Source organism: Myotis nattereri (genome assembly GCF_964212035.1).
Source record: "Myotis nattereri genome assembly, chromosome: 1".
NCBI lineage: Eukaryota > Metazoa > Chordata > Mammalia > Chiroptera > Vespertilionidae > Myotis > Myotis nattereri.
This window is the reverse complement of record NC_138075.1, coordinates 136,121,291-136,147,372: the sequence shown is the minus strand read 5'-3', so window position 1 is coordinate 136,147,372 and position 26,082 is coordinate 136,121,291. Positions and strand designations below refer to the sequence as shown.

Sequence of the window (26,082 nt, the reverse complement as noted above, 5' to 3'; positions counted from 1 at the left end):
TAATCCTGTAATAACAAATTATTTTGACACCTGAGTTTAGCTCTCAAATTTTCTAGTTTGAGTGGAACCGTAGCAGTGGTTAGGTAAACAAAAGACTAGATAAGAAAGAATTAAGTGCTCATGAGAGAGAAGTCTCAGACAGAAGGAACTGACCTGCATAGGATTAGGGGAGATGGTGGGCTGTTTGACTTTGTCAGGGGATGAGAATGAAAACAAGGATTAGAAGTTGGTTAGAAAGAGCTAGCAGTCAAAATTAGTGGCCTTCTCTAACGTTAGAGATTTATATCTGTTATTTAGGGTTTCTCAACATCAGCCCTAGTGTCGTTTTTAACAGGGTAAGTCTTTGTTGTGGTGAGTGTGCATTGTGGGATGTTCAGCAGCATCTCTGGCCTCTACCCACTAGATGCCCGTAGTACCTGTCTCCTCACTCCTCTTCCAGTTGTGGGAACCCAAAATGCCTTCTGACATTGCCTATTGCCAAATGTCCTCTGGGGAAAGTGGTGGAGAACCACCCTATTAACACAGATTTGCAATAAAGAAATTCATAAAGATCTTCATTTTATACATTTAAATGGTATACTAATATCTCACATTTATAGTATTTTCCATTTATAAAGCTCTTTCATGTGGTTCTAGCAACAACCTCCTGAGAGAGCCAGGAGTATTTTGTTCTCATTGTAGAGATGAAGGCAATGAGACACAGGTTAAGTCATTTTTTAGTAAGGCAAAGAGAGAGTAGTAATAATTGTAATATTACTGTTATTAATAATAGATAATTTATTGAGTGCCAACTGTGAGCCAGACATTGTTTGAAACGCTTTACAAGTGTTAGTTTTGGGAAAAGCCTAAGAAGTGTTATCATTATGTCTATTTTACAAATGAGAAATTGAGGCCAGAGAGGTTAAGAAACCTGCCCAAAGACACACAGCTATGAGGTGGAAGAGCAAGATTCAAACCCAGGTGCTATGACTCCAGTGCTGTCATGACCGCTGGGCTCTGGAAAAAAAGTGAGAGGCCTTGGATTCTGGCTCTTGTCCAGCATGTTCTTTCTCATCACTGCCTTTGCGGAGGTTGCCACTTGCTTACACTGCTGTCTTCACTCTGACCAGCTGGGGTCTACTGGTTTGCATGTAACTTTTCCTACTAGTATATTCTTACCAACTGAATCTCACAGAATAAAAAAAAAGGTTGAAAGTCTTTCTGTGATCTAACTTAGCTATGTCAGATGTAGTCTTCTGTTACTATCTTGATTCTTTCTCTGTTTATTTTGAATATAGCATTTCATGGATTTGTTGCAGCTGTCAGCCTAGTCTTGACTCACACATTTCATCCAATTTTTGAATACTTCAGCAAAGAGACTTCTATTTATGATGCTTAAAGGATTTCACAATATACTTCAGATCTCTCCACCAGCTCCCAGTGTAGTATATGTCACATTTTCACATGTGTGCTATATTTTCCAGGAAACTTGTTCACGTATCAATTAATCCACCTCTTCTTTTGTATGTTTTTTAAAAAAATGTTTTTCCTGGTTCTCTTTGAACATCCACTTCTCATGCCCCCGTGCCTTCTGTTCTACGTTCTTTAAAGAACGAGATATGGCCCTGGCCGGTTTGGCTCAATGGATAGCGCGTCAGCCTGCGGACTGAAGGGTCCCAGGTTCCATTTCGGCCAAGGGCACATGCCTAGGTTGCCGGCTTGATCCCCAGTAGGGGGCGTGCAGGAGGCAGCCAATCAGTGATTCTCTCTCATCATTGATGTTTCTGTCTCTCTCTTCCTCTCCCTTCCTCTCTAAAATCAATAAAATATATATTAAAAAAAAAAAGAATGAGATATGTCCTTCATCCAGGCTTGGTGAAGAAATCTTCTTTCCTTAAGATTTCTATTCAAGATACTTATTTTAGGAAAACCTACAACCACTTAAATATAGTATTTGGAAAGAGTTAGAATGAACTGCATAGTAGCATCTATATAGTAGCATTTATAGTTTTAAGATGCTTTGCTTCTCTATTCCTATATCCTGATGCAGGAGGATGGAACTCCCCTGTCGTTTGCAGGAGCGAGGTTCTTGGGGTGCCCCTGAAAGAAGCATTTTCAGAAGGCCCCCTTGGGAGGATGGAATGTGGAAGAAGGCTTTATTTGCGTAAAGTTACATTCCCTGGGTTCCAAAGTCCCCTGCACCTTAAGCCAGTCCTGGGAAAGGCATAGCTGGGAGTTCAGCAGAGTCAGAAACAGGGCCAGTGTCAAGAGTCTCTGTTCCATGTTGCAGTGGGTGTGGCTCAGCATCCAGGCCAGACTACAGTCATTAGTCCCTGTGTGGAACCCAGCATGGCCCTGCGCCATGGGGGCGCGAGGGAGCTCAGCCCCTGCAGCAGGAATCCCAGGGGAGCTGGCAGGTGAGAGAGAGCGCACTTCTTTGTTTAGACAGGGATGGGGAACATCCGACAGTATAAAGCCCAGGAAATCATTTGGTCTGGCCCTGCCAAGGCATTAGGGGTGAGTTAATTAAAGGTTTAACCAAATAATAGCAGGCAATTTTTAAGTTGATAATTTTGTATGGCCCACAAATGATGTTATACTAGTAAATATACAAATGGCCCTTGGCAGAAAAAGGTTCCCCACCCCTGGTTTGGAAGTTAACGTATTCAGGTTTCATGCACATGCAGTGGCCAAACCCATCCCTGCCAATTACCTGTTTCCAGGTGTGATTGATGGGCACTTACATTCCCATGTCACTCAGACCACTACTGGGCATGCATCTACTCTGCCTTTGTCCAGTCCCTTCCCCCATCAGTCAGCTGGGAATAGACTTGGAGAATGTTAAATGCAGTTTTTTGTCAAAGCTGTGTAAATGGCATGCGTATATGTTTTGGTCCCCCTTTTACTCTTTTTCTGTTGAATAATAACCAGGTATCAATCCCACGAGGGACCACTGGCACCTCAGTTTATTTCTGTGTCTGGGTTTCTTTTGCAGGTGAGGTAGTGGGTGAGAGGGGGTTGGGACTATGACTTTAGAGCGGAATATTGTTGAACTAGACAGGGATTATTACATGGACACAATGGTAAGAAACCCAGGATTTTCAGTTATGTCCAGTTTGGCAAAATTAATTAGGTTTCTCCAGATATTATAGTTATTTAAGCTAACGCAGTGTGTGCTGCCACATCTGTAATCACACTTACTTCTTAGTTTTATGTTTCTGATTCATGGGACCATTCCACTCTCCCTCGACTGGTAAGCATTTTATTCAACACCTTATTCTCTTGAATTTCGCTAGCTCTGAAGATAACTTGTATCTCCAAAGCCTCAGGTTTTAATAGTGCTTATGACTCCTAGTAGTTTCGAATATGAATTCCTTCTTTCCCTCAGCATTTATTATTTTGGTTATTGATACTAAACTGAACGCTTTCTCCCAGATAAAAATTTCAATAATTTCTTTCTGTTTTGCCTCTTTGGAGAAGTTACGTTATATGTGGGTGAACCCACTATTACAAAATCATTGAATTTTAGAATCGAAAAGCATATTGGAAAGAAGTGCAAAGCGTTGCTGTCTGTTTATCGTTCTCAGTAGAATTGCTCAGCAGGTCAGTAAGTTTGCTGCTGTGGCCACAGGACAGCAGAGTGTCTTCTAAAAGGCAGCAGGAGCTTTCAAATTTTTCTTTTTCAGTGCAAACCTCTTCCCAATAGAGCTTAGTATTAAATGCCAATATGTAGCATATAAAAGTGGTGTTTTATTTATATGCATGTGCTTTGTAAGTTCAGATCGATCAGTTTTCTCATTGTAATGTCAAACGATGAGAATAATTAGATTATTTTCATGGGAATGATACTTCCAAATGAGAGGGAGGGGTGGTAAGTGAGGTTTCCCTAGCATCAGAATAGAATGATTTTTTTCCTGATGTGAAGGAAATTCATGTACCCACAGGAAAGCAGTTGCAAATTATAGCCCCTCCCCCTCCCCATTCACTTTTCCATCTCTGTTTAAAATTTAAACAGACTTTTTAATTAAACATAAATGGCAGGAGTAGGTTGTCCCTCCAAAGTCTGCCTCCAGACTAACTTGCAAGTCAGTACAGCAGGGTTTCAATGGGCTCAACTTCCTGTAACAAATTTGAGAGTAGATTTTAATTACAATCTTTAAAGTAGTTAAAAGACGTATGTAAATTCTTAAATTGAAACAGTCGTGGACCCTTGAAAATCTCTGTGAAACTTTATTTTACAGAATGTATTTTTTTTTTTAAAGTGCTTCTATTATTTTAGCTTTAAAGTAGAGCCATATACAGTTGCTACACTTGAAAGTCTGGTAACACTCAGCTTTCCGAGATTGACTTGCAAATGTTACAGAACATACCGACATTGTCTGTCCAGGTTCATGCGTGCAGCGCAGTTCAGAAGTAGCCCCCAGGGTGTGGCTGACACAAAGTCTATGACTTCAGGGAGAGACCTGCTCTAGTTTTTACCAACATTTGAAACAAACTTGACTATCTAGTAGTGTCTGGGTTAGAAGAAGGAAAGCAAAAGGAAAGAAGATGTGAACGGCAGAGGGCTGTGTGTGAGAAATGATCTCTTGACAGTCCCACAGTTAGAGAAGCGCAGTGATCACGTACGCTTCAGGCGGTCCCCGCCCTGTGAACTCTGAGAGCCCAGCTGCTTTCTATCACCATCTGATCGTAGCTATTAAGATGACCCCGAGGAGTCATAAAATTCAAATTGGGTTGGTTTACGCTCTGAGAAGGCAGAAAAATTATGTAAAGCTTTTTGAAGGATGTTAATTAAAATAGTTAGAGTGCTTCCAGTAAGTTATGGGGTTTTAACTTCAGTTATCTGGAAAGTATATTTATGCGGGACATTTCATTCCTGAAGAACACTGGCAAAACGAGGCATTAATGTACGTTTTCCTACCACACATCTGACTCCACAGGGCTGCAAAATATGTGTAATGCTTATTTCAGAAGTGCTAGTGTACTTTCGGTAGGTTGTTCGTAGTTTATTTGCATTGACAGATGGTTACTCCATGAGCCTTCTCATAGGAAGCCAGGATCAGGGATGCTGAAAAGAACCTTCTACTGGGAGAGCAGAGTTTGAAACAGTGAGGCATAGAGTGGACTTTTGAGAGACCACAGGGTGGACATCACCAAGGAGAGGGGCCAGGGAGGGGGCTCCTTGAAGAACAGCCTTGAGTTCCACAGCTTTTGTGGTGATGGCAGCAGCTGAGGGACCCTGAGTACAAGCTGGGTGTGGGGGGAGGCGGCCATGAATCAGTGTTGTGTCCTTACCCGCACCGGGCAGTTAGTGCCCTCACTTCACCAGCAGGAGGGCCTGTGTGTTTGTGTGTGTGCCCATGTGTGTTACATACATGATAGGACATGGTGAAGCTTTGCTGTAGCCTGACCTGTGCTCTCAGGTTTTGGCTGATGGTTGTCTCCCCATCTCCCCCTACGCTTCCTCCCTCCCTCTCTCTTTTCTTCTTTTCATAAATATTTATTGAAGTCATACTATGAGCCAGACACTTGGTAGGTGCTGAGTGTGTTCTGACAAAGGGCAGGGCAGCCTGTTCTTGCTGCCGCAGAACTCTCCTTGTGTTGTGAGACAGAGCCATGTCAGCAGGAATGTACAGATGGATATGCTAAGGAGTATAATGGGAAAGAAAGCACATTCCAGGCACGTTGGAGGGACCGGGAAGGCTTCCTGAAGCAAGTGCATCTAAGGCAGTGGTTCTCAACCTTCCTAATGCTGTGACCCTTTAATACAGTTCCTCATGTTGTGGTGACCCCCAATTTCATTGTTACAAATTGAACATAATTAAAGCATAGTGATTAATCACAAAAACAATATGTAATTATATACGTGTTTTCCGATGGTCTTAGGCGACCCTTGTGAAAGGGTTGTTCAACCCCCACAGGGGTCGCGACCCACAGGTTGAGAACCGCTGATCTAAGGCGAGACCTATGTGATAAGGAGGAGTGTGCCAGGTAGGCGGTGGGAGAAGAATAAGTGTTTCAGGGCAGGGGAACAGCATATGGGGAAGGAGGTGGGTAAGAGAAGGGTGAACTCCATGGCCAGAGCACGGTGGGTCTGAAGTCTGCAGAGGCCTGATCATGGGGGATGATAGGATGCTGGGCTTTATTCTCAGATCAGTGGGGAGCCAGTGAAAGGCTTTACCCAGAGGGAAAATGTAATCAGATAGACATTTTGGAACATTTGTTCTGGCAGTTCAGATTGGAAGGGCAAGATTGGCAAGTGTTGTAGTTACCTGAAGGTAAATGTGACCTATAATGAAAAAAAAAATGCAGTGGAGGTGGAGAAAGGTTAATGTAATTGAGCCATATTTTGGATATAGAAGCCATGGACTTGGTGACTGACTGATAGGATGTGTGAGGTGTCAAGATTACTTCAGGTTTCTGGCTTGGGTGGTTGGGCACTAATAAATAAAAGAGAGACTACAGGGGAAGACTTGGGGTGGGTGCGAAGATGGACAGTTGCGTTTCAGACTGGTTGGTTTTGTGGTGGGCATGGGATATACTCGAGTGGAAATGCCATTGGATCTGAATGAAGGGAGTAATTAGCACTTATAGAGGAGGTGCCCAAAACTGTGGGAACAAATGAGATCAACAGAAAAAAGCCCACAGGAGACAGAGAAGGAACAGCTAGATGGGGAGAAGCCAGGTCAGGAGTGTGTGGTAACATAAAAATCAAGAAAGGACATTTCAGATGGAGGGAAAGCCACACAAGAGGAAGACCAAAAGATGTCTGTTGGGTGTGTCCACAGGATGTCATTATAACTGTGACCAGAGAAACTTCTGGAAACAGAGGCTAGAAGCCAGAATGCATAGAGTTGGGGAGAGAGATGGAGAGGAGATGAGCAGGGACAGTGAGTTGAGGCTTATTTTTAAGGAAGTTTGGTTGAAGGTGAGAATAGATTCTAGCCATCACATGCTAGAATGGTATGTGGGGGTGGATGGAGGGACAGTAAAAGGTAGGAGAGCCTTAAGCATACTTGGCTGCTGATGGCAAGTAGTTAAGAGCATAGAGAAGCCGAGGCTGAAATTTGGGGAGGTTAATAGGAATAAATGGGTGATAGAGGGTCCTGAGAAGGGAGGAGGGGGTGGGATCCAGAATAATTATACAGAGATGACCTTAGCTAAGAGGAGCGACACCTCTTCCCATTGGGACAGAGGGAAGCATAAAACATCGGGTGTGAAAGCATTGTTTGGTGTCATAGTATTTTAATTATGTTCTTTAAAAAAATGTTTCCACAGACACTACCCGAAGCAGTCCTTCACTACTGTGGCAGATACACCTGAAAATCTCCGCCTGAAGCAGCAAAGTGAACTGCAGAGTCAGGTAATGTCTGGAAGGCCCATTTCTGTTACATTGGTACTAAATACCACCCACAAAGTCACTCTTTGGAGCTCCTGTCATCGTACTGTTCCCGCCGGGTCTCTGGCCAGTGTGGAGCTGAAAGCAGGCCTGGGTGGGCATTCTGGGTGGGACTGCTGAACATCTGTGGCATCCTGGTCTTGGATCATCCTGATATTCTTGGTTGTGTTATTCACATGGGACTAGGGCGAGTAAACGAGTTCTGGTCAGAGTTCGTGTTTCCCAACAATATTGATTTATTTGGTCCTAAATATTTAAAAACATCTTATGAATAGCTTTCCCACACCACATATGCAGGGGGAGAAGAGGTGTTAACTTGACCCAGTTGCAGTGCATGTGGGGCTAACACCCTGTCTGTGTAGCTCACACCAGTCACTAGCTTTGTTTGCATCTTGTCACTTTATTCATATTTCTTTCATATGTCACACTGACAGCACGAACAAAGTTTAGAACACCACATTTGGCTCCCAGTCAACCATTTTGGTTGGAAACCTGCCTTCAATATGGCGAAACACATTGGTTAAGACCAGGGATTTGAACGGCAGTGCTTTTTTTGCAGGGACACCTCGTCTTTTCTGAAGAAACCCAGCACGCTCTCCTTAGGAGTAGTTTCTTGCCGCAGGTCTTGCCGGCCAGGGTGTAGGAAGGTCCTGAGGAACAACACTGAAGCCTATTGGTCAACAGTGTACAGGCACACTTCATTGTATTGCACTTTGTTATTGCGCTTTGCAGATATTGCATTGTTTTTTTTTTTTTTTAAATAAATTAAATGTAAAATCCTCTACCAGCAAAAGGAATATGACTCATCGAAGGCTCAGATGATGGTTAGGACTTTTTAGCAATAAATATTTTTAATTCAGTCATGTATATCGTTTTTTTTAGGCATAATATTATTGCACACTTAGTAGACTACAGTAGAGAATGAAGAACTTTTATATGCACCGGGAAACCAAAACTTTAACCTGACTTGCTTTATTGCTACCTTTGCTTCAATGCTGTGGTCTGGAACCGACCCTGCAGTGTGTCGGAAGTATGCCTGTGGTGAAATGACACCGAGGATGGGGAGGAAGGGTTGAGATGTGATCCCCCTGCTGCTGTTCATTGGTGGGGACCTTGGACCAGCCACTCTGATCCTTTGTGTTAATGTAAAGTGAGATGGTCTATCTTATCTTCTCTAACTGCCTTGAGGGTGACTGCAAGTATCAAATAGGTATGAAAGCATTTTGAAGAGTTAAAAAATATATGAACGTGGAGGCTTATTATTATTATTATTATCCCTGAAAATCCTCGCTATGAAAAAGGGAGAAGAGAAGAATGTGTGAAGGAAAGAGGTGTCTAGCTAGTACTCTTTGAAAACGTCAGGCTGCAGCTATTCTTAATGAGAATAGTTAGCTCTCAGTTGCACAGGATCTAATTATTTCCGTGCAGGTTTATCCCAGGGGAGATAGTAGATCCCATCATCCTCTTTCCGGGAGACTTGGGACCACTTCACAGCCCATTTAATTAGAGGAACTGTAACTCCAAATAGAGTTTACTGTTGGTTAACAATGCCATGAAGACTTGTTGGCCATTCGTTTTTGGTTTGTGTAAAATGCTAATTTTTGTGTGCTAAGCCATTAGTTCAAAAAATTGAGAGCTGTCCAAAGAGAGGCACCGTTGAGGGTGGGCAGGAACACCCTTTGCTCATTCACACTGTGCGTGGAGGGTGCCGGAACTTGGCTGCAGTCTTTGCAGATCCAGTATGCCTTTCTTCTCAGCAGGTTAGGATTAATTAGATAATTCTGCAGCAGTACTTTGAGCACATTGGAAAACAGAACTAGATTAAGCAATCAAATATTTGTTTCCTGTCTATTATATGTCCTTGTTCTGTGTGAAATAATTTATAATTAGTTAATCCCTTCTTCACAGAGCTCACGGGGTATCTGAGGAGATAGGACTACACCTCTCAACCAAGAGTGTCTATGTTTCATTTACAGCGTCCTTAGGATAAGTGCTTCGTGCTGGGGCGGGACTTGAGTGGAGCCTTGAAGGTTAGGAAAGGATCTGGGTATGGCCAGGCCAGGGTGGCTCAGTGTTTGAGCATTGACTCATGAACCTGGAGGTCACGGTTCAATTCCTGGTCAGGGCACATGCCCGGGTTGTGGGCTCAATCCCCAATAGGGAGTGTACGGAGGCAGCCTATTGATGATTCTCTCTCATCGTTGATATTTCTCTCTTTCCCTCTCCCTTCCTTTCTCGGAAACATATTAAAACAAAAGAAAAGAGAGGATCTGGTCTCCTTCCTTTGGAATGCACATGCTCCCTTTGGGTTCAGTTAGTAATCATGGGTGCCTTCAGCTTGGCCCAGGGAGAAACAGTTAATGTTGTCTTACCTGTGCCTGATTCTAGAAATGCAAATTAAAAAGTAGCTCACTGTTTTCTGAAAGGCTGATTTTATTCTCCCTCATGTAGCAAGCTGCAAGCTTCAGAGGCAGCATGAACAAATATGATAGGCTGGTGGGATAGGAGCAAATAGAGGCATGCACAAAGCACTATGGGGTCTCCAAGCAGTGATCAGGTAAAGGCATCATAGTAGATTTTGCTCAAATATCATCTCCTCTAAGAAACGGAAGTCTTCATAAGGCAGACAGTGTGGGGAAGTTCAAGTCAATTAAAAAAAACGTGTTGAATTGGGCTAGGCATTGGGGAGGGGGGATATAAAGGCTTCTTCTTCACCATCAATCTTGCTCTATTCGGGGCACATAATTTTACACATATTATTGCATTTAATCTCTGACAGCCCTGTGAGACAAGTATTTATTATGATCTCTAGATGAAACACTCAACCTTTAGGGAATATAGATAACTTACTCTTGTAAACTCAGTAAGGAGTTGAACTTGGAATAGAACCTAGTTCTGTGAGCCCCCAGTGTCCATACTCTTCTAGTCTCTTTACTCAGGGAACACCTAGAAAAAGAGATCTGTAAGCAAAAAATGGCAGTACAATGTGGTAGTGCAGGATATGAAGGTAGAATTTTACAAAGTGTAAAAGTCACACAGAGGAAGAACTCCTTATTATTATTATTATTATTATTATTATTATTATTATTCTGGTTGAGAAATGGAAGCCCTTCCATAAGAGCATTTCTATTTAATATCTGTCCTAATGGTAATATTTAGTAGTGAAAATTGATTTAATTTTAACATATTAAATGATTTGCTTTTGTGGCAGAGCATTTTTAGAGTTTTGATGTGAAGAATTCTGAACAGCTCAACAGTTTAGGTGGAAAATTGACTATTAATATTTTGATAACTTGTGGTGCTAAATGAGTCAAATCTATTCATAAACTTGTAAGTTTTGATGTTCTGAAATTCTTTAGAGTTGTTTGGTTAAAGCTAATTTTTTTCTTTCCATTCATTAATTTCCCAAATGAGCCAAAATGAAAGAAAAACAAAAGTTATTTTTAGTCCGATCTAGAAAATTATTTCTAGTTATATGTTCTATCCCCCCCCCCCTCTCTCTCTCTCAGTTATAGACACTGCTATTGCTTTTAAGTGTTATATCTTCTTAAGGTTTTTAGGATTCTATATTAGATGCCAGATTGTCCTAATAAAATGGTATGAAATATTGGAGACTAAATGAGCAAACCATGAGATACCTTTTAAGAAGTGGAGCTAGGCAGTGGTTTATAGGCATTATCCAATCCATATCCAGTCCAGCTTGCAAACAACTGTTGCATGTGCAGTTGGCCAGCCACTGACCATGGTGGATGTCGATTGACCTGGAACTTGGCAGGAGAGAGAGAGAGAGAGAGAGAGAGAGAGAGAGAGAGAGAGAGAGAGAAAGGGGAAGGGGAAGGAGGGAAGCACTTCCATGTCACTAGCTCCCTTTTCATCACACATCACAGGATGAGCTGCTTCAAAGAAATAAGAAATGGTGGTTAGGCGCCCCCACTTGCCCACAGAGCCCATTCAGCAAGGAGTAAAAGGAAAACACCACTTCTAGGGGTATTAGTGACATTATCCTTTGCCTGTAGGGCATCAAGCTTTCATTGCTAGCCTTGGGATCAGCCATATATATATATATATATATATATATATTTTTTTTTTTTTTTTTTTTTTTTTTCTAGGAAAGTGTGCCCTGAGTTCCAAAGCCCTGCCTTACAAACTAAACTTTTGGAACACAAATGTTTTGTAAATTAGGGAATCCCTAAACTTCAAAAACTTAGCAAGATGAAAAGCCTCTTAGGAGAGAAATTTTCTTAACTTATTTTAATATCATGTTGTAGCAAGTGCTTCTTTTTCTCAGGCTGTGTAGCATACTTTTAGTGAAAGAAAAGGCACAATGTTTTGAGTACTTTGAATCAGGCTCTGCAGACTTCTTAAAGCTACGGGAATAGTTCTTCAAATGGAATTTGGAGTGGAAGCCCCTCTAGAAAAGAGCAGAATAGGGCTGCTGTCGCTAGAGCGGGAAGCAGACCCCTGCGCTCCCCATGTTCCCCTTGCTTCTCCTCATCCTCCACGCCCAGGGCCCTGACTGATCATCTTAGGAAGCCCTGGGCTTACATAGGGCAGAATTCTGAAAACCACTGCTCAAAACAAAGATGAAATGTTAGCTACTTCCCACTTAGTTGTTTATGGGATTGGCTTAGCTATTTGCAATCATCCTGAAAATAATAGAGATTTGGGGCTCACTGTGTTCTTGGATGGAGTGTGTGTGATTTACGAGTACTCTAAGATGAAAGGTGGAAAGTGATTATGGAGAGAATACAAATCATTCTGGAACCTTTGAGTCTTCATTTTGTAATTTGTGTTGATTCTTTTTTAATCTTTCACATTTTTGTGGAGGCATAAAAAACATGGCTCACAGGGAGGAATATGAAACAGGATAGTAGGAAGTGTGAGAAGGTAATGTTTTTTTTTTTATGGAGAACATAATAGTTAGACATCTTTGTAGGAGAAATGAAGACACATGTTTAGTATAAACCTCTGGAAGTTCAAGGAGGCAGTGTGTGATACGCGTTCTCTTTCTGTGGCTTGCCCTTGGCACCTTTCTGTGCCTCCTTATTCTAAGCTCCACTTCAGGAGGGTTTTTCTCTCAGTTATCTGTCATCTAACCACCTAGTAAGGTGTTAAATAATTACCCAGAGCAAGAGTCTTCTCAGGTGGCAGTTGCATTTTAATTGGGTGTCACTGAAGACTGACTTCCTTCAAAGCACCGAATCCCTGGCTATGGAACTTTAGTTACTGTCCAAAGATGATTGGAGAGCTCTTTTGAAAAGCATCCTCTGTATGATTCAAATTTTATGCCAAATTTTATTTGCCAACAAATGCCAATCATATGCCAAATTCTATGCTAGATACTGGGATGCTGTAGTGAGCAAACCCAGATGAAGCCCTCACTCTCAAGGGACTTAATAGTCTAGTGGGGAGAGGATGATAAATTAACAAAAGGAGGTACCATTGAACATGTGACAAGAAGTGCAGAGAGAAGCTGTGTAGATTCAATTATGTTTCAAAACATTTTCAGGGAGTTGGAGGTCTGAGCACTTTCCGGTAGACAGATCCATGTGGGATCTCAGAGTGGTCGGCTGCATCCTGCCCAGCTGCGGATCCCGTTTCTAAGTGCATATCTTCTGTTTCCATTTCCTGGTCTTAGTTGACTGCTTTTCCCTGGGTCCTCTTCCCTTCCCTTATCTCATCCGACAACCTCAGACTTCTAAACAGGAAGGCTGTCCCTCCTGAGGGTTTTTGTTGGTAATTCTGGTATTCTGCTGATCTTGGGCAAGAAGCCTTTTATATTTGCCTTTTAATTTTCCACTTTCTTTGAACCTCATTTTGGGGCGGGGGGGGGGGCTTTATAGTTCCCATCGTTTGATTTTTCACCATCTGATGCTGTTTTCGGATCCTATGGTGCCGCTTCTCCCTTCCCACAATAAGCGCTTTCTCGTGTGTAAGGTAAAAGTTCACAAGGAGAAGCGTCAGTATGCTTTTCAAGGTTGCGAGGCAGGGGAAAGGATGAGAGATTACGTTTCACATATCGGAAGGGCTGAATGTGAATAAGAACTTCAAAGGAGAAATATTAATTCACTCGATGCGGCACGTTTCTTTCAGGGAACATAACATGCTGTGCAGATGTTAACTCTAACCCCACCATTCCCCATCAGTCAGATTGTTTTTCTAGTTTCCTTCTGGATGAAATGATGCAGGAGACAAATATGCCGGTAGTGACAGACAGGAAAATAACCAAGATGTTTTGATTTGCTGTGTCATGCCAAGGTTTTAGGGTCTTTCATCATAGAGGTCTGGTCTTCTGCTCCTCACCGTCCGAGGTGACCCGTATTCATTCCGTCTGCTCTCAGAGTCCCTGCACAGCGGTCCTCTGCCTTCCTGGCTCATCCTGGCTCCCTTGGTGAAGGGTGTGGACTGCACTTGGCCGTCAGGCTGCAGGCTGTGTGTTCTTATTCCCTGGGCCCCGGAATTAGCCGTTTGAATAACCAGCCCATCAATATTGTGGCTCTGGGGTCATGAATATAAGAGCTGCAATGAGAAGACTGTTTTAAAATATAAAATTAATGTATTTTTTGTCTTTTTTTGCTGTTAATTGTGTTCTGCCACACTACCTCACACTGTGGGTCCAGAGAAGGAAGAGTGAACCCCACTTTGGGAAGGAGGGGATGTGGTCCCACGTGGAGGGTAATGCCTATCACTGGTCTGGCCATGGTGGATTGTAACATTTTAGGAAGAAGGCAGAACACTCAGAGTGAAGTACGACTACCCCTCTCTCTTCTGGCAGAACCTTTTTGGGAAGGAAGATAGAGAAGCTGTAGATAGGTGGAGAGAGGGTGAGAAGCAGAGAAGACCACTCTGCCAGAAGCCTCTGCACTGTCTGCTACCTCAGCAGTGAACCTGGGGCCCCCGCCGCAAGGTGGGCAGGAGAGAACTTGAGTTCTCACGTCCAAGCATTGTAGTGCCTCAGGTGGCATGGAAGGTGACGAAGTTCCAGTGCACCGCGTGGAGAGATACCCAGGTGCTTGCCCGGAGCTCGCAGGGGCGAGTGTGCGGGCGGGGAGTAGTGGCAGGGCCTCAGTGAGCAGGAAGGAGGGGCAGATTCAGCAAGTGATACCAGGCTCTTTCCAGGTCAGGGCAGAATGCACCGTGAGGTCCCAGCCACCATCTTCGGCATCAGACACCAGCAGGACACCCAGTGATGGAGAGGACAAGGAGATGCCACCGAGGACAAAGCCGTTAGAGGAGAGAATGGGCCCGGGTCTGAGACTTCCCTCCTCCTTCACTCTGAGGCCACTGAAGCCGCCTCTGCTCGTACACACTTAGATACGATCTTGGAGAGGAGCCAGGAAGCAGGAGGAAGCCTGAATCTACCCAAGTTGATTGTCAAAATCATTGAATGGGGTCAGGTTAATGGCTGGGACTAAATTTAGCCCCTCTCACTTCGACTTGAGGGAAATAGCAGAGCAGTTACAGGAAATAAGGACAATGTACTTATTTATATGATCTCAATAGATGGTAAATAAATTGCTAACCTTTGATTTTATTTGATAAAATATAGCATTAGAACAGCCGTCAGGAGATCTGGGTTCTAGTCCTGCCTCTGCCACTAAATGGGACTTCGGGCATCGCTGACGTTTTCCGGGCATAAAATAATGGGTTTTTAACTAACCGATCTCTAAAATGCCTTCTGGTTGTGATGATCTTGATTGTAGGACAAAAAGGCTCTGCAGTCACACGTGCAGTTCACAATAAAAGAACTTGAAAAAAAGGAACCATTATGCTTTATTTTCTGCCAAAATCGGTCCTGCCATTTCATTGGACCATTCTCTAGGTTAGTCTCAGATATTGGCTGAAGGTCCTAATAGGGAGGCCACATAGGTCTGATACAGTTGATGGGCAAATCAGTGTCACTTTTGAAGCTATGTCTAATTTTACACTGAAAATGTTTAAAAACAACAGAGGACAAAAGACAAAACTATTTACAGTCATAATACAGGTTCACTGATAGCAACTAGTCTTTAGTCCTGTCTATTTTTTTCAAATTTCCTATGTAAAAGTAACCAGAATAGAACTCTACACATTAGGTATACTTTTGAGAAATGTCTTAGTTATTTTATTTCACTTTCTTTATGCTTTCTTCTTTAAAAATTTCTTCCTGAATGACTTTGATTGATTATATGGTAGGATTTGTACTTTAAAAGTTGGTCTCTTGTCTGTACAGTGCTACTATTTGTTTTTTTTTTTTTTTTACCACCCCTTTTCCTTTCTGGAAGCAGCTTGTTTTGCTGAGGCCCACAACCTTGAGTTGATTCAATGGACGTGAGTAGTTGCTCAAGGATAAAATGTGGTATTGCTCAATTCAGTGCTTCTCTACGCTTCCTTATACAGAGATGCTCACTCATAGCAAGTCCATATCATTAAATAAGTAGGTATGGAGGGGACTATTTCTTTTTTTTAAATTTTTTCTTTTTTTTTATTATTAGTTAAGGTATTACAAATGTGTGAGGGGACTATTTCTTAATACTCTTAATTAATTAATACTCTTAATTTCCTAATAATGTATTTTTTTAAAGGAGGATACTGCTCTGAAACCATTGCCTCATGAAAGCACCAGGCAGTATCATATCGGAGTTAGACAAAGCCTCTTGGGAGTAACTTCCAGGGCAGCCAGCAGCACACAGTTGGCCTTCTTGGTATACTGAATGTTTCAACCCTCCTCAAGTACCTGTGTTTCTTTGAGCAGAAATTATCTGGCCTAATTATCATTTCATGTTACCTCAGAACTTTCTTATAGCTCCCACTGACTTCAGAAGGACCTCCCACTGGAATTCTACAGGGGCCTTGCCTTGTAAAGTTGGAAACTGACTCAAGAAATTTTATGTAGAAAGATGACTAATTTTCTTCATCCTTTAAAAAAGCTTCCACTGGAACAATCATTGTATTGTATTCTGAAATGGGATCTCTACTTGGGCTTCCGAAAATATTATTATACATTTTTTAATGGAGTGTTTCTCATTAAAAATGTTAAAAGAGAACAATTAGAACTCCCCTCCCTTTCTTCATCCCATCCTGTCTCTCTTGATTTTTGGTAAAATCAAGGGCCACAATGACAGTCAATTGGAAATTAGATTATACAAATTCGGTCTTTACTAGGAAGGAAATTATGGGCCCCTTTTGACTGGCACTCTTGAGTTCTTATTTGTGTGGAATTGTTTTTATTTCAAGGGAATCTATAATTTCTAAATATCTTCAAGGGGACTCTAACAAATATCTTTAGCTAGATTTAGCTTCCTAAGCACACAGTACTTTTATTTATTTATTTATAATTTTTTAAAGAATATATTTTTATTGATTTCAGAGAGGAAGGATGGGGAGAGAGAGATAGAAACATCAGTGATGAGAGGGAATCATTGATCTGCTGCCTCCTGCATGCCCCACAGTGGGAATCAAGCCTGAAACACAGGCATGTGCCCTGACCTCCTGGTTCATAGGTCGATATTCACATACTGAGCCACACCAGCTGATCAACACAGTACTTTTAGATGCAAAATGACTAAATACAGGGTGGGGCAAAAGTAGGTTTATAGTTGTTTGTATGGAAAATAGCACAATAATTAATACTAATAATACAAGAATAAACTCTGTTTTGCATACTCACAACTGTAAACCAACTTTTGCCCCACTCTATTAATTTAATGTTTTTAAATATCTGTTTTCATCTTTGTCTTGTTTTTTGTTGTTGTTTTTAATACTTTTTATTTATTTTTATTGATTTCAGAGAGGAAGGGAGAGGGAGAAAGGGCTAGAAACATCAGTGATGAGAGAGAATCATTGATTGGCTGCCTCCTGCATGCCCCCTACTGGGGATTGAGCCCGCAACCCTGGCATGTGCCCTTGACTGGAATCGAACCCGAACCCCTTCAATCCTCAGGCCAACACTTTATCCACTGAGCCAAACCAGCTAGGGCTGTTTTTTGTTGTTTTAAAAAAATATATTTTTAATGATTTCAGAGAGAAAGGGAGAGGGAGAGAGAGATAGAAACATCAATGATGAAACATCCTGGTTCATAGGTTGACACTAAACCACTGAACCACACTGGCCGGGCTTTGTCCTTCATTTTAAATTTTAAACTAGAGGCTAGATATCTTATTAATTTAATGGTTATTATTTAATAACCATGCTAAACTATTGTCAGGATTATATTTTACCTTTTGATGATCATGTGATAATGTATGAAATGAAGTAGGAACAATGAAAGATAATTTTATGAAAAACAGGAGTCTTACAAGAATGAAGAATTAAACAATTTTTTTAGAAGTGGACAGATGTCTTTCTAATTTTTTCTTGGCATTAATTACAAATGAAGAAAAATCATGGCATTCCTGATTTCAAACCTTTACTAGCAAAGAAATCTTATTTAAGGACCCACTGTATTTCCTGTAATTTTTTTCAATATAAAGCTGTTTCAATTATTTATTGGTTTAATTTCCATTTACTGAATGCCTCCTTTGCTCAGACTTGCCTGCTCCTGGGCTGAGGGTGTGTGTGGAGAGAAGCCAGCCGCAGTGCAGAAAAGGGGCAACTACAGCAGACATGACCCCTGACTTGCAGGTGTTTATTGGGTCTCCTCAAAAGATATGCTCCACATTCTGTAAACAGTTATTTTTTTCTATACCCCACTTAGCGATCCCCTCTCATTCTCCACTGAAATGTTTACCCCTGTGAACGGAAGCCCAAAATGACTCCCTTTCTTTTTACATAGATCAAATACTAATTGATCTGAGAAACATTGTACTGGAGAAGAAATGGTCTTTTAGCTGGTTTTGAAAACAATTCTTTCTGTTGTTTCCCTTCCACCACCCCCCTCCCCTGGCCAGCACCTGTGTCCTTTCATAAACGATTTGTAGAGCTTACTCCTTCTTAAAAATGTGCGTAAAATTTTTTTGATTGCTTGATGGACGCAGGAAAACGTCTTCAACAAAATTCACCTTTTTGGGGGGTTATCATCAGCAAAATCAAATCATGTCATCAGTAATAACCCAATCCTCTTGTTATCCTCCAGACTCCAGGGAGGGACTCCTAACCTTTTTTTGGGTCATGGACCCCTTTGGAAATTTGATGAAAACTATTGAACCTCTCCTTTGAAAAAGATACTAAAGCAAAAATATGTCAACGTTAAAATCTAATTGTGGAGAGTCCATGGGAGCACAAAGGCCATTCATCTAGCGTCCCAAGCTTTAGAGAGCGGCCAGGCTGGCCCACAAGACGAAAAGGGCAGAAGACTGGCTGGGCTTAGAGGTATGGCAGAGACTCGAGGATGGCCACCGGAAGATTATAGATTCCTTGTCTCCTAAGCACAATTTTATTTTATCTTGAATAAAATATTCGCTGTTTTTTTGAATGCGAAATGTTACTGCCTGAAAAATAAGCAATCGAGCAACAACTTTTAAAACTTAGAAATACATATTCTCTTTGGCCCAGCAGTTTTACCCTGGGAATCTCTCCCATGAAACAAGATCACCAGCGTGTAAAACACATGTGCAGGAATCTCTAGACAGCATTGTTTATAGTGGTAAAAAACTGGAAACAGAGTGAAAGCCCATCAACAAGGTACTAGTAGAATACATTATGATAATTTATACCATAGCATATTATGCAGCCACTAAAAAGAATGAATAGAGGTAAACCAGACACCTTGGATGTCGATGAGGGATTGTTCAGTGAGAAACACAGATGCAGAATGGCATGTAAATTACAAAACCCTCCCTGTGTGCATGCGTGTGCATATCAATGTCTGTATGGACATACGTCTGATTAGGATTATATGTGTGGGGAGATAAATATGGACTAATATATACTAGGCTTTTAACATTGGTTCCGGGGCCTTATCCATGAGTAGAAAAAATAAAGGTGAAAGAAGATTGCAATAATTTTAAAAAATCATGTATATGATGGCATTAATGCATTTCCATAAAATTATATATATCTCTATATATCTCTATATCTATCTATCTATCTCTATATATATCTCAGTGGTTTGTAAAAAGAAATAAAATAATTTAGAAACATATTTGCTTCTATACATGTAGTTAAAGCTTTCCTGTTTTACTTCTTTTATGGTCAGTAACCCTAGAGCTTTTCGGTTCAGTTTGGCCAGCCTGGATCTCCTTGCTGACTTATTATATTAGACAAGAGGCCCGGTGCACGAAATTCGTGCACTGGGGGGTGGGGGTTCCCTCAGCCCAGCCTGCCCCTCTCACAGTCCAGGAGCCCTCAGTGGATGTCCTACTGATGGCCACAGTCTGGCAGCAGAGGCTCGGAGCAGGCGTCCTGTGTGTGTGTGTGTGTGTGTGTGTGTGTGAGTGTGTGTCTGCTGGGGGTCTGCCCCCAGCCACATTGGAGGCTCAGAGCAGGCACTGTGTGTGTGTGTGTGTGTGTGTGTGTGTGTGTGTGTCTGCTGGGGGCCTGGAGCAGGAGCCTGTCTGTGTTGATCTCTCAGGCTCCTGGCCTCCACTGCATGTTGTACTCTCCCTTGAGCTATGGCCAGGATGGGGGTGCTGCTTGCAAGCCGGGCTTTCCTGCTCCAGGATCGCCATGGCGACAGGGGAGCAGGCCCAGCTGGGGGATGCCCACAGGCTGGGCTTTCCCGCTTCCAGGTCTCCATGGCGACGGGGGAGCAGGCCCAGCTGGGGGCTGCCCACAGGCTGGGCTTTCCTGCTTCCAGGTCTCCATGGCGACCGGGGAGCAGGCCCAGCTGGGGGCTGCCCGCAGGCCGAGCTTTCCTGCTCCTGGATCAGGCCCAGCTTGGGGCTGCCTGCAGGCCAGGCTTTCCTGCTCCCTGATCAGGCGCAGCTGGGGGCTGCCTACAGGCCGCACTTTTCTACTTACCGATGGCCGGATCACCACAGTGACCCAGGGCCCTGCGGCACTTTCCTGCTCTCCAATAGTCATAGGGTCCTGGCTGGGGGCGGGGCTTAGCAGTGCGGGGCTTAGGCGGCACGGGGGTCCCTGCTGGGGGCTCAGGTGGCACATAGGGGTCCCGGCTGGGGGTGGGGCTTTTATGCCCCACTGCCCAGAGCTGCACATGGGGCCCGGATGGCAGCTTGCGCTGTCCTGCCCTGCCTGTAGTACAGGATAGAGGCCTGGTGCATGGGTGGGGGCTGGCTGGTTTGCCATGAAGGGTGTCCCGGATCAGGGTGGGGGTCTCGCTTGGGTGCCTGGCCAGCCTGGATGACGGGCTGATGGCTGTTTTTAGGCTGCCCGCACCCCGTTCAGGGTGGGGGTCCCCACTGGGGTGCCTGGCCAGTCTGGATGAGGGGCTGAGGACCGTTTTCAGTCTGGCGGGTGCCTGAAACTCCCAGCCTCTCCTCTTTTTCTTTCTCTTTTTTTTATTCTGGGATTTATTTACTTTCTATGGCTGTCACTGGAGCTGAGAGCCAGCTTTAGCTCTGAGGCCAGCTCCAGCTTGAGGCCTTGGCTGCTGAAAGCAGATATCTGGGCTTTGTTTAGCTTCTATAATTGCAACATTGTTGCATCCATAGCTCAGAGCTGGGCTGCCGCAGGCCGGGAACCTTGGCTTCCTCTGTCACTGGAGCAAGCAAGTCTCCTGTTCGCTTCAGCAGCCTGGCAGCCGGCCGCCATCTTGGTTGGCAGTTAATTTGCATATCCTGCTGATTAGCCAATGGGAAGCATTTGAGGGTATGGTCAATTTGCATGTTTCTCTTTTATCAGATAGGATGGATTTCTAGTGACTTATTGCTCTAAAGTTATTGTTCTATTATTGAGTGTCTATTTTCTGACATGTACTAGGCTTTGTGCTGGGGAGTATCCAGAGAACTAAGATTTGTGTGTGTGTGTGTGTGTGTGTGTGTTTATGTATGTGTGTGTTTGTGTGTGTGTCTTTGTCTGTGTCTGTCAGGGACTGTTTACAGCTGCATTTGAGCTTTTCCCCCTCAGACTGTTATTAACCTGTTAGTTGGTTGTGGCTGTGTAAAATGGAGAGCATAGGTACTGTGCTCATGTTAGAAACAACCTAAAAATTTATGCCATAATTTTGTCTTTTGCCCAAAGATCCTGAGAGAGGATAGCACTGAAAGAATTTTTAGGAAATGCTAGAGGAAAAAGAACTGTGAGGTGTTCCTGTAGATCATTATGTCTCAAAATTGTGGCTTTCTGCGTCCAGATACCAAGTGAGCATGTTGAAAATGTGCATATGTGGGCGTGGCCTCAGACCCATTAAGAGAAGGCCCAGAAATCTGCCTTTTACTAAGTGCCCCAGGTAATTATGCATGTAAATATTTGAGAGCCAGTTCCACCAAATTTTATTCCAAATAATGAGCTCTCCTGGCATCCCTCCTCTCTTCAATGCCCCCTGCCCCACCAGAATTTTACCAAGACTTTTCCATAACCTTGAACTCCTTTATGGCTGTGGAAGGCTTAGCTGTTTTGTCAGTTAGAAATGATTTCCCATACTGCTGCTTTGTAGGATTGATCTGCACCTATAGGTGGGATGCTTGGAGTCCCATGCGGCTGTGACAGGCTTCTGAAGATGTAGGCCATTGCTCAGGCTCCATGTCAAGGAAATATAGATAAGAGAAGGAACACTTCCATTCCACTTTAAGACATTTAAATATTTGACTCAAGATGCTCCAATAAAAGTTTCCTAATATTGAAATGGCCTTTTGTTTTCATCTGTTTGTTCATTAATGATATCTACATTTTAGAGGAGATTGTGTGAAGAGAAAACTTTCGCAGACAAAATTGTTACTGCCAAACATGTACAATGTCATTCAGAATGTAAAGAAATCAGTGTAAGTCAGAAAAAGGTAGAATGGTTTTAAAAATCAGCAGTCTGATGGTCAAATTAAAATCTCCTTCACATAGCGGAGTCAGTTTATACATGTATTTATATACACACATATAAGAGAAAATCCAGGTTACAATGCATGTTTGGTAACTGCAGAAGTTAAACTGGAGTTTGCACAAATGCTGCGATTTTTTTTTTAAAAGAATTTTGGGATTGCTTTTGGTTTATTTGTAAATATCCATAATAAAGAACTGAAAGTATGTTTCAGATATCTAAGATTTACCCCCTTTTCACGCATTTCTTTCCCCACCCTCTCTTATCTAAAGTATCAAAATAATTGAAGCAAAGGCTAGTTCATGTGAAAAGCGGCATTATGTGGCTGTTTTTCCACGTCCCTCATGAGACCGTGCCTGTGTAGGCAGCAACCTTAGCGCTATTCCGGTTAGAAAGGCCAGGCCTGAGAACCTTTTATCTCCACAGCAGGATATATACAACCCAAGTCAATGCAAGGAACCCATGACATCACCCCTCAATCAATAATCATCGATTGAGTCGAGTTCCGTTTCGAAGCTGTGGATTAGGTACCACCAGGGAGCAGAAGGAAAAGTCCTGGTTTCTGTCTTTGAAGAGTAATCTGGGTCAGAAAGAAGTTCAAATGTTCAAGTTATGACATGATTCCATAACAAAAGGCCCTTTCAACAAATCCTAGGGAACCAGCATGAAAGGCCTGATTGTGGGCCGGGGAGGTGGTGGAGAGCAGGGGCTTTAGTTGGCAGAGAAGCAGTTGAACAGGAACAAGACATGAGGAAGGCCTGAGTGTAACCTATAAGACTGTTTCCACCCAGGAGATGTCAGCTGGATGGCGAGGATGGTCATCATCCTCTGTTTGTGCTCTGGAGGGCGGGAGAAGCTCTAGAAACACATGATGCAGTCCTTTAGGGATCTTATGAAATGCAGAGAAAGTTGGAGCAATTAAAGAAGTCCAGTATGAGGAAGTTAGGAGTCTGGATCAGGGTAGTGACTGAAATTAGACAGGCAAAACTTAGAGCTACTTTGGAAACTGGGTACTAGGGTTAACTTGGAAAACAAATTAAGACATATAGTACAATATGTGGGAAGCTGTTCAATCTGAGACATTATAAATTAGACGGGAAAGAATGGTTTGTGGTGGGAAGCAAACCCGATGAACTGTTTTTTGAATCTTTAATTTTCTGTGAGTTTATGATTTTAGAAGTTCACTTATATAATAACATATAAAAATTATCTAATTGATCTTTGACATGGTAAATAGTCTACAATTCAGGATAACTTTGTAAGTGGTAAGTGCTAGATGACTAAATTCTGGTGCTTATCTTGCAAAGTAATCTGTTGTATAAGACTGTTTTTCTCCTGCATAGGGTACAAAGCTCTGCTACAATTATTTGTGAATAATTTTTTGTAACTCATGGTAGTAAGACTATTATAAGTTAACATATCCAAGAACAATGTTTCAGCAACATAAAAGAACCTCCCACTTTCCCACATCAGGGATATTTTCCTCTTGTCTAAAATGTACCTACTTCTTTTTAGAAGTTGGCATTTACACTGAACTAGGACATTTCTTTTTTTTCTCCAGAAAGGAAAAAAGAAACACACTTAAAAAAAACCCAACTAAACAAACCAAATCACCTTGATTACCTCCTGTGAAGTAAAAGAACTGGCTTTATTTTGTGTGTGTGCGTGTTTTGAGATCAGTTCATATTTGGGAAATAGTGCTATTAGGAAAAGAGAGAACCTGTGGGATTATTCGGTGTAGTGGGCGTCAAGAATGAGTACATCAACTTGCTACCTGGAAGCAAAGAAGCCAGTTTTTATTTTCTATTGGAAATAAAAGCATATGACTATTAAAAAGAAGGAAAAAAAGGCTTAGTTTTAAAGTGTGTTGACTTGCCAAGGAACATTAAGCTTCTACAATCTGTTCACATGTGGAGAGCTTAGTTACCCCTTAATAGCTGAAATTTGGGCTTTACCAAAATGGTATTATTTTCCTGTTTTATTTATTTCCCTGGGGTGTCTGTGATAATGCCATACATTATTCTGTAAATCATTTATTTTGGAAGACTGTGAAATGATGTCCACCTTACAAATTTGAAAAACCTTTGGGTAGGAAGTAGGAAGAACCTTTCGCTGTGTGTCACTCTGTGCCTTCTACGGCTTCCTTTGGTACAGGAGCCCCGGCACGTTCTGAGGGCTGCCTGGGTGCCACAGGTGCCACATCACTTCATAGGTGCCAATCTTCCTCTTGTACCAAGCCCCCCTTCTCCCCGTGGACTGTGGTGGCCAGGCTGTGTCAGCTTTCTGTCAGCTGGCTCACCCCAGTGGGGTAGGACCTGGTGTCCAGGTCTGACTCTAGATTAGTTTTTTTTGTTTGTTTTAAGTTTAGTTTTTAACATTTTTAATCTATTTATTTTGAAATTTACTTTATTGTTGAAAGTATTACAGATGTTCCCTTTTCCCCCATTGACCCCCTCCCCCGACACCTGCCCCTGCCCCCACAGGCCTTCACCGTACTATGTCTGTGTCCATGGGTTATGCATATGTGATGTAAGTTCTTTGGTTAATCCCCCCCCCCCCACAGTCATCCTGCTACTTTCTGGAGAGAAAGGGGGATCTGTAGAGGGCAGTAAGAGGATGTTTGCCAGCTCTCCACTTCTCCTTGGACTCCCTGTCCTCATCCCCTGTGCTTGGTTCCCATCTCGGCCATTCATGGCCATCTGACCAGTGCCTTTCCTTTCTCCCTTTATTATGCGTGGTTTCCCTTCAATGAATCAGCTTTCTTCCAGATCTTTGTCGGTCTCCCAAACGGCAGGGCACCCGGAAGGACCAGAGATACATGGTCTGGTGTCCTCTGCTCCATGTGAGGCCTTTGGTCACTTAGATCCATTAAGGGATATGAATTTCTCATTTCAGGGCACTATTTCTGTTTACAATAACTATTTAACCCTTCCATCTCCATGTCCAGACTTTAGATCTGAACAGATTCTTACACACTTGCCTTTTTTTCTGCAGACATGTCTCTCCCTCCTTTGCAAATGTTGGTGTCCTGCTTTATTTGTTTACCCAGGAAGGGCTTCTCGCTCTTCAGAGACCTCTGTTATTTGCAGAAGGTCATCATTCTGCAACGCCATGTAGGCTGGGAGGACAATAGGCTTTGGCCAGGAAAAGTCACTTTTGACTGGGGACATGTCAGACCAGAGTCCCCACAGTGCAGCATCCAGCACTAAGTCAAACCACCCCTTCAGCTGTGGCTTCGGGCCACAGTAGGGTGAAACCAACAGTTGGTAGTCGCACGATGATACATTTGTCATGGTGGCTGTAGTTCCCTTCAGCCCCCTCTGCCTAGGGGCCAAAGTCCTGTCTGAGTTAGAGATTTAGCGGTGCTGAGGACGGTGACACTGGCACAGGCGGGCATCCAAAATATAGCAGTTCAGGGCTGCAGTTAGAGCTTAATTTCTTACATCTTTCCTCAGGGAAGCAAGTGCTTTCTAGTAAATGACTGTATTGCTGGAAATCATTGGCCTGTGTCGTCCTCATTACGTTCCTTCGTCATTATGGTTTGTCTCACACGATCTTTTTTCAAACCTCAGCCTGGTGAACCAACGATGAAATTGCGTTTCTTTGAATTAGAGTACAGATTATTATGAGAGAAAAAAGACATTAAAGGGGAAATGTTCATGTTTATGTTTGAGTAAATTTGCAAAGCTTAATGGCCTCAGAGGCAGTTAAAGGAGAGGTTGTGAGCAAACATGGAACCGTGGTACCTCATTGCTACAGACAGGGCTCTGTAACGTGGCAGGCCAAACATGTGGACTTTTCAGATCCTGGGGGTATAAGTCCTGGCCAGACAGTCATTTTGGTGTGTATTTC

At 42.7% G+C, this 26,082-nt stretch overlaps 1 protein-coding gene across 1 annotated transcript in view; it reads left to right on the top strand.

The window, feature by feature from the left end:
- Positions 1-26,082, top strand: part of NEBL (nebulette) — a 372,828-nt gene that overhangs the window by 133,595 nt on the left and 213,151 nt on the right. Inside the window, exon 3 of the mRNA XM_081103924.1 lies at positions 7,258-7,342. Within this exon, the coding sequence (XP_080960050.1) occupies positions 7,258-7,342 (85 nt within the window). The remainder of the gene's footprint in view (positions 1-7,257; positions 7,343-26,082) is intronic.